A 9,220-nucleotide genomic window follows, 5' to 3' on the forward strand; every position below is an offset into this window, starting at 1 on the left:
TTCTCCCTCAGATGCCTGTGAACTCACACTGGACCCCAACACGGCCCACAGACGACTCTCTCTGTCTGAGGACAACAGGAAGGTGACGCTGGTTGGAGAGGACCAGTCGTATCCGGATCACCCAGACAGATTTGACTACTGGGACCAGGTGTTGGGTAGAGAGGCTCTGACTGGCCGCTGTTACTGGGAGGTAGAGAGGGAGGAGAGGAATGGAGCTGTTTATATAGGAGTGACATGCAGAGGAATCACAAGGAGAGGAAAGGGTCATGACAGCGGGCTTGGATTGAACAACAAGTCCTGGAGTCTTGAGTGTCGCGATGATCGTTACTCTGCCATGTACAACGGTAGAGTAACAGACCTCCCTCTCCCCCCCGCTGGCTCCACCAGAGTAGCAGTGTATTTGGACCGGCCTGCTGGCTCTCTGTCCTTCTACAGAGTGTCCCCAGGTGGAGGAGGGTCCTCAGACACACTGACACACCTCCACACCTTCTGGTCCTCCTTCACCCAGGAGGACCTCCTCCCTGGGTTTGTGTTCTCGGGGGTCGGCGCCTCAGTGTCTCTGTGTCAGTTATAGTCTGTCTGTCTGTCTGTCTGTCTCTCTCTGTGTCTGTGTCTGGGGGATACACGCACGCATATATGAACACATGCACTTATATCGAACACACACGCGTATAAATGAACACATACGCGTATATATGAACATCGTGAAGTGAAGGATGGATCGTGAAGTGAGTCGTACGAGCATTGTACAGTTTTCACACTGTTTCCCGAAAGCATCTTTGGTAACGAACGTCGTGAAAACGCTCGTAGCTAACGAGGAATCCTGGGGTACTCGTAGGATGCTAAGAGCATCGTTAGCCTACTATAGCCTCAGTGGCGTCACCAGCGGACATTCCGTGTATTGGATGTGTTTTATTAAAACACATCCAATACCACGGAATGCCCAGCTTGCCCAAATTCGCAACCAAAAACAGTGGTTACCGTCGATATATTACTCATAGACTACTCTATTCCAAAAATACATGCACAGCCGAAATGAACCGATCAATCGCCATGTCACAAGGCATTTATTAAAATCAAATGATTCCATTGCTCTTGTGTGGGAGGTTGCTTTAGAGCTCAACTTGCTGTCTCCCTCTGATTTTAATACAACCATCGTGTTAAAAATGTCCTCATATTGATCAATGACAGAAAACATAGGCTACTGTAGACATGAATCATGCTGAGACCAGCGGGTGTCAGATAATTTCTGCAGGCGTTTTTTGTTGCGATTGTTTGCATTAAGCACTGTAGGCGCTTTGGTGAGGCTGTGATGAAGTTCACTATTTATTGGACCGTGTCTAGACAGTAACGAACATCCCTGACCATAGTTAATCGCGTTTGTAGTCTACACTCACAGACGTGAACTCATTATTGCATTGCATTATTGCATGCAGTATGCAATAATACAAATCATTCTAAAGAGGTCTAGACTCCGTGCGCAGCCCCGACTTCTCCAGTGAACCAAGAAAACCCGCGCCGTGACTACCGGGGGATTTGACCCCCTCGGTTTTACACAGGAAACTTGAGATAAGACGGTGAAATCGCCGGGCGTGCCAAGCTGCGACCGAACCGGCTTGGCAGTGTAAAAAGACCTATAGCCTACTTCATCCTGCCCAACAATATGGGCAGGATCTAGACCAAGCTCTCCTAATCGGGTCAGCAATAGCCGTGTGTCAATGCCTAGCCTCTGCGTTTGAATGATAATGAATGAATCGAACATTGCATTTTTAATGTCTACAAATATTGTAGACTAGAGAGTGTGTGCCAATCAATGAAACCTTACGCGGAATCAGATAAAGTCGGCTCTCTTTGCTGCGCAAAGCATGTTTCAGAAATCAACACATTAAGATAAAGTTGTCACAAAAGCTATTTTTGATTTTTGTTATGTGGAATTATTTCAGGGGGGAAAATGCTGTGAAAAAATGTACGGACAGTGCATTCGGGATTAGGACCGATACATATGTCGGCCTAGGCCTAATCAATTGTGTTTTAATATCTTTAGCATTCAAATTATCGCAGTCTATTCTTTTCGTAGGCTACTCTGCTGTTGGCCTTGATGTGGAGATATTTTAACGCTTTTTAACCCCATTTTCCTGCGATATTCCTGCGTCTCCCTCAGTACGGAGCCCATTTCAGCACCGTGTCAGTAGACAGTTACAATCCTACGAAGGTCGTGAGTACAGTGAATGCGCATTCATGTTAAGAGGAGTTTCGGGAAACGCTCAAAAGAAATTCACGATGGTTCGCAAGATCCATCGTGAGAATGATCGTACGAGCGAAGATCCATCATTATCGGGAAACGAGGCCCAGGTTTCACAAAGACTATATTTCTAATGTCAAATGTATTTTAAACATTGATTGATGGTAAATCTAAACATGTTCATACTACAGTATTTTGTATATTTTCAAACGTTAACAGTTAAATACTGCAGGGCTCTGATATGAGTTTATATTTTGATAAGCCATACATGGAACCTGATTTAAAGCAGATTTAATATGATATTCATAATGCAAGCGGTCTGGGAAAAGCTTTAGATCATGTTGTGATGGCTTTAAACTGAGTATTGATTCCTTGTGTTCTGGTGGGAACAACACAGCAGCAGAACATGTTCAGTTATTAAAGATATGTCCACACCTGTTTATGATTAGTAATGTCTGCTGCTTCTATTGTTGGAGTCCTTGTGTTTATTCTGTAAATGTAATGGATTGTTCTTCTATTGTTTGAGTCCTTGTGTTTATTGTGTTCATGTAAGGGACTGTTCTTCTATTGTTGGAGTCCTTGTGTTTATTGTGTACATGTAAGGGACTGTTCTGTTTGGTTAATAAAGCATAATGGTGATAAACAACAATAAACAACAGTGTGTTCAATGAATGTTCTTTGTGTTCAGCAGCAGTTTACACTTTGAGGTCGGGGGTTCACTGAATAAAAAGCACAACAGAGGCGTTGTCTACATCTCTCAGAAAAAATAAATTAACAATATACATCTTTTTCACCCTGAGGAAGTTTCAATTTTGAAAGCTAGATCATAGAAATTTGAGAAAAAGTGATGTGAAAGTGGTTGAAACGTAAATCTGAAAACAAGGAGAATCCGTGAGAAGGAAAGCGTCCAGAAACACCAAAATGTGGTCGGTCTCAGGAGGAGGGAACGGGATTGACCCTGGAGGGGGTCCCCTCTACCTGCTGACCCTGGAGGGGGTCCCCTCTACCTGCTCTGACCCTGGAGGGGGTCCCCTCTACCTGCTGACCTGGAGGGGGTCCCCTCTACCTGCTCTGACCCTGGAGGGGGTCCCCTCTACCTGCTCTGACCCTGGAGGGGGTCCCCTCTACCTGCTGACCCTGGAGGGGGTCCCCTCTACCTGCTCTGACCCTGGAGGGGGTCCCCTCTACCTGCTCTGACCCTGGAGGGGGTCCCCTCTACCTGCTCTGACCCTGGAGGGGGTCCCCTCTACCTGCTGACCCTGGAGGGGGTCCCCTCTACCTGCTCTGACCCTGGAGGGGGTAGCCTCTACCTGTTCTGACCCTCCCCTGGTGTTGGGCTTCTTTTGTGGGGAGATTTTAGCAGTTATTCAAACAGTTGCAGGAAGCACTGGCCAATGTTTCTCACTAAATTGTGAGTATTTGTACCCTTTTAATGTTCATGTTTACACCAAATAGACCGCACATACATGTCCAGGGGTGAAGGGGTACTCTGAATAAATATCTTCGAGGGGGTACACTAGGGGAAAGATTTTGGGAACCTCTGGGCTACACCAGATACCAGCCAGTGCATTTCCACGTCAGACTCATGCGCCCGGTGAGGAACATGGAGAGAGTTCGAGAAGCGAGCGGACAGGAAACAGCCCAGCTACTGGCGTCTCTCCAGAGACGAGTCAACAGGACCTGGACCCTGATGACCCCCCCACGCTCTCTCTGGAGGGCGTTCAGCCTCTGGTCCCTGGTCTCCATGGTGTACAATTACCGAGCTTGAATCAGATGTTAATTCCAAAGGTTTATTAACTCGTTATTATTAACATGTGAGAGCATCAAGCGAGAGCACATTCCACTCGCCGTTACTTTCTGCACTCCCCCCCCATTCCCCACACACATACATATAACCTCAATGTATTCCTGCGCGCTCCGCGCTGCACATAAACTAGTGCCATTACAACACATCTCCCTTTCTTTGAGTCTGTTAAGACATGCAGAACATTAACGATTCTTAAACAGTTAAAGTAAACATTACAATTTAACATTACTTATTCAATAACACATTCTGCATTCATTTCAAAAGAACATTCTTTTCATTTATCTTTTTTTTTTTTCTTTCACCTTCTAGTACTTCAACAGGTACATTCAACGTGAACAATTGGAAGTTAATCTAAACATATTCCCCATATCTGTCTGGTGGTTTCACTGCTCTTCCACTGCTTCTCTGAGTCTCTGGAAACACAAGCACAGTGGGAATGGGAGTGACTGGACCTTGATCACCTCGGGTAAGTATGTCAGGTCTTAGGTAAGTCACCAATGTGTTGCAGTCCTTGTTTGTGTGTGTATTGTGACCCAACGGAACCTGTTCTCGTTGAGTAGTCTGTGGGTCCCCACAGATGGGTCTGAGGTGGTGTCTGTTTCTCCGCAGCTCTCCCTGCTCGGTCTGTACAATGTACGACCGTGGAGTGTGACACTTCCTCACCACTGTAGCACATTTAGTCCATCCCCTCTCATTGTCCAGCTTTACTGAAACAGGGGTTCCGGGCTGAAGTTCAGGTAATGGTCTGGTCTTGTACCTGGCATTATAGGTTTGACTGTAGCGCAGCTTGGCGCGGCTGTCAGTCTGCCGCACTTTCTGCAGGTCCGGCCATGCAGGTTGCAGGTTCCCCTCCAAGGTAGGCAGTGTGGAGCGGATCTGTCTGCCCAGCATAAGCTGTGCAGGGCTAGCTCCTGTTGCTTGCAGTGGCGTCGCTCTGTAGGATAACAAAGCTAAAGCAGGGTCAGCTTGCCTGAGGAGCTGTTTGGCTGTCCGCACAGCTCTTTCTGCCTCCCCGTTCGCTTGTGCATAGTGAGGGCTTGTAGTTGTGTGTCTAAAATCAAACATTTTGGCAAACTGGGCAAAAACAGTCCCTGAGAATTGGGGTCCATTATCAGTTATGAGTTCCTTTGGACAGCCCCACCGGGCAAAGATGTTCTTCAGGCTGGCTATGGTTGTAGTGGTTGACATGTTAGTTAGGTGGGCAATCTCAATGTACCTTGAAAAATAATCAACCACTACTAGAAAGTTGTCCTTTTTCCACTGGCAAATGTCTGCTGTCACTTTCTCCCATGGGCGGCCTGGGAGTGGTGTACAGATCAGAGGTTCCTTCCTCTGAGTAGGCTTGATCTCTTGGCATATGCTGCAAGTGCTGACAGTCTCTTGTACATGTTTGCTTATACCAGGCCACCACACACTACATTTAGCTCGCTCACGGCACTTAACAATCCCTTGGTGGCCATCGTGTATGCGTTCCAGTATTTCAGTTCTCATGTTCTGGGGTATCACAATTCTGTTGTTGTACAACACTAGCCCTTGTGACAGAGTCAGATGGTCACGATGTGTATAGTAAGCTTTTACCTTCAGTGGCACGTTGGCTGAATACTGTGGCCACCCACCCAGTACGTAGCGTTGCACCAACTGTAGCTCATCATCCTGTGGCGTGTGCTGTTTGACCATGTCAAGCTTGCTGGGAGAGATAGGCCATGCCTCACGAACAGCCTCCTCGTACGCCTCCAGGTCACTGGTCAACTCTGCAATGTCCTGCGTCAGTTCCGGCTGAGGATGTCTAGACAGGGTGTCTGCAATGACCAACTGCTTCCCTGGAACAAACTCAGCTTTCGGGTTATAGCGCATCATGCGCAGCAGCAGTCTCTGACATCTCATCGGTACTGAGTCTAGATCTTTGCTGTTAATGAGTGGAATGAGTGGTTTGTGGTCACTCTGTAATGTGAATGTGTCCAGGCCATACAAGTACCTAGAGAATTTTTCACATGACCAGACTGCAGCAAGACATTCTTTTTCAATCTGCGCATAGCGCTTTTCAGCATCAGTCATTGTCCTTGAGCAGTAAGCTACTGGCTTCAGTTGTTCATCATGTAACTGTAGTAAGACCCCACCCAGCCCATAACTGCTTGCATCAGCACTGACTACTGTGTCTTTCTTTAAATCAAAGAATGCTAAAACAGGAGCCTCAGTGACTAACTGTTTCACCCTTTTAAAGGCCTCCTGTTGTGCAGCACCCCAACCCCACATTACCTCTTTCTTTAGCAAGTCTGTTAGTGGCTTGGTCACTTCTGACAGGTTTGGGAGGTACCTGCCAAGGTAGTGAATCATGCCCAAGATTCTCCGGAGCTCGGGCACGTTGTTGGGTGGTTGCAGCTGGGTGATGGCTTGGACTTTGGTCTCGTCCGGTCGGATTCCATTTTCATCGATGCAGTGGCCCAGGTAGTTGAGCCGTCGCTGACGGAGCAGGCACTTGTCGTTGTTCAGCTTTAATCCGGCTCTTTTCAACGTGTCAAGGGTGTTCTGGAGCCTCTCCTCATGAAGCTCGGTGGTCTCTGCATAGATTAGGATGTCATCTATGTATGTAGCCACACCCTCTAGGTCCTTCAAAATCTCAGCCATTTCTCGCTGATAGATCTCGGGTGCGCTTGTTATTCCGAAAGGAAGTCTATTAAAGAAAAACCTTCCAAATGGGGTAATAAACGTAGTTAACTTTGCACTCTCAGGATCCAGTGGTATCTGCCAGAAACCACTAGCAGCATCCAACAGTGAGAAGACTTTAGCATGAGCCAGCTTAGGCAAAATGTCATCAATTGTGGGCAGTATATATTTCTCCCTCTTCACTGCTCTGTTCAAGTTCTTTAAATCCACGCATATCCGGATCTGTTCTTTGTTTTTCTTTGGCACGGCCACTATAGGTGCACACCACTCTGTTGGTTCTTTAATTTCGGTGATGACACCACTGGCTACCATGCGATCTAGTTCCTCCTTAACTTTAGAGAGCATAGGCACAGACACACGTCTTGCCGTTGAAACACTGTAAGGCACTGCATCTTCTTTCAATGTTATCTTTACCTGCTTTACCTTCAGAAGTCCTACATCAGAAGACGGATAAGGGGTATTTTGCTCTTTCAATTCAGCAATGCGTTTAACTAGGCCCATCGCCACCGCTACATTTCTCCCTAGAAGGTGACTGCCATCCCCTCTTATCACATGCACCTTGAACCTGAACGGTTTCTGCTTTCTCATCGTGTTGGCTATGAAATAGCCTAGACAGTTCAGTCTGCCCCCTGGGCTATCAAGTGCAGTATCAACTTTCTTGAGCTTTGGCTTGTTTTTCATTAAGCTAAAAGTCTTTTCAGATATAACACTTGTATCTGCCCCAGTATCAATCTTAAAATTCACCAGTATTCCGTGAATTGGCAACTTTACAATCCATGCATCATTCGTGTCAGTTACCTGCGTGATTGCGCCAAGGAATGGTGTATGGCTCTGACCGTTGCTGTATGCACGTGCACTGACCTCGTTGACAATGAACGAACGGCACACGGAAGCATAGTGTCCCATCTTCTTGCAGGTGTGGCATTCCGCGTTCCTTGCTGGGCAGCTGTCGCATTTAGCATGATGTTTCCCGCATCTGTAACATCCATTTCCGCGCCTATCCAGCGCTGGTTTCGCGTTGTTCCCCTTGCGCTGAACATGGCGGCGCTCCGGTTTAGCTGTAGTGCTACGTTGCCCTCTTTTTGCAACTTCACTGAGCTGCGTGCTTCCGCTAGCACACGCGCCTTGCTCACTAACGTGCCCTTTCACTTGCTCCGACTGTCTTACTAACTCGACCGCTTTGTCAAGAGTTAAGTCGGGTGTTAACTGTAACTTTTCATAAAGTGCTTTATCAAGAATGCCCACCACTAACCTGTCGCGGACATTTTCATTCTTAACATCGGCAAAGGAGCATGTGTCTGCCATCTCATGCAGGCTTCTAATGTACTCCTCCGCGCTCTCGCCATGTTTCTGTACTCGCTGATGAAAGCGGGCTCGCTCGTGAATGACATTCACTCTAGGCACAAAATAAGTGTCCAGCTTGTCCAGCACCGTCTCATATTTGTTCTCGTCGCCCCTCTGATCAAATTGGAATGTCTTGAAAACTTGTTCAGCTTCCTTTCCCAACGAATAGAGCAGTGTACAGACCTGCACCTCTCCCGCTTCTTTATGAAGTTTCGTTGCAATCCTGTAGCGTTGGAAACGTTGCCGCCATTCCGGCCACAGTTGAGGTCGAGAGAATTCAAAGTTTTCGGGAGGTGGAAACTTCGCCATCTTCCAGTTTGACTTCTGACACCATGTAAAATTAACATGTGAGAGCATCAAGCGAGAGCACATTCCACTCGCCGTTACTTTCTGCACTCCCCCCCCATTCCCCACACACATACATATAACCTCAATGTATTCCTGCGCGCTCCGCGCTGCACATAAACTAGTGCCATTACAACACACATGGTAACCAAAGGTACCCGGACCCTGAGTTGGTCCGTGCGCTGCAACACACAGACCCTTTCCTGGGGGAAGCTTCCAGCAGTATTTTCTCTGCTTTATTAAGTTGAATCCATCACAGCTTTGATATTTCTATCTTAGAGTTGTGATACTAAATAATGCTTACCATAGCACCTTAAGAAAAGTATTTCATATAATATATGAATCACAAATTATTCAATGTGTGTGTGTGTGTGGTGGAGGTGTTTGGAATGGTTGAAGAGCCTTATGTGCCCAAGACTCTCTCACACACACACACACACACACACACACACACACACACACACACACACACACACACACACACACACACACACACACACACACACACCCCAAAACAACAAGCGAGCAGAAGACAGACCCAACACGAACCCCACTTAATGAACAACAGACCAAAAGAAAGGTTCCTTCAAGGTGGGTTTGTTAAAGCGTGTTCACCCTTTCACCACAGTGACTGAGTGAGACACCCTTGCTGTCACCACACTGTGTCCTTTGGGTGGAGGAGTGTGGAGGTGCAGAGCTGAGTCGTTTGTTTATTATTATGTATACATGGATATCTAATTAGGATATATGTAGATATAAAGGTCATATGAACTAATGCCTTTTGGTCAAGGTGTGTGTGTGTGTGTGTGTGTGTGTGT

At 46.9% G+C, this 9,220-nt stretch overlaps 1 protein-coding gene across 16 annotated transcripts in view; it reads left to right on the forward strand.

Moving 5' to 3' along the window:
* LOC307074772 (NACHT, LRR and PYD domains-containing protein 3-like) overlaps positions 1-2,910 on the forward strand; it is a 408,596-nt gene extending 405,686 nt beyond the window's left edge. For all 16 annotated transcript variants that reach the window (XM_079735098.1, XM_079735097.1, XM_079735103.1 and 13 more), the window contains one exon: positions 12-2,910. In XM_079735098.1, coding sequence (XP_079591224.1) covers positions 12-574 — 563 coding nt within the window. In that variant the 3' untranslated portion in view covers positions 575-2,910. The remainder of the gene's footprint in view (positions 1-11) is intronic.
* The last annotated feature ends 6,310 nt before the right edge of the window (positions 2,911-9,220 follow it).

The sequence above is a fragment of the Pollachius pollachius genome, assembly GCF_949987615.1.
Source record: "Pollachius pollachius genome assembly, chromosome: 4".
In the NCBI taxonomy this organism is placed as follows: Eukaryota; Metazoa; Chordata; class Actinopteri; order Gadiformes; family Gadidae; genus Pollachius; species Pollachius pollachius.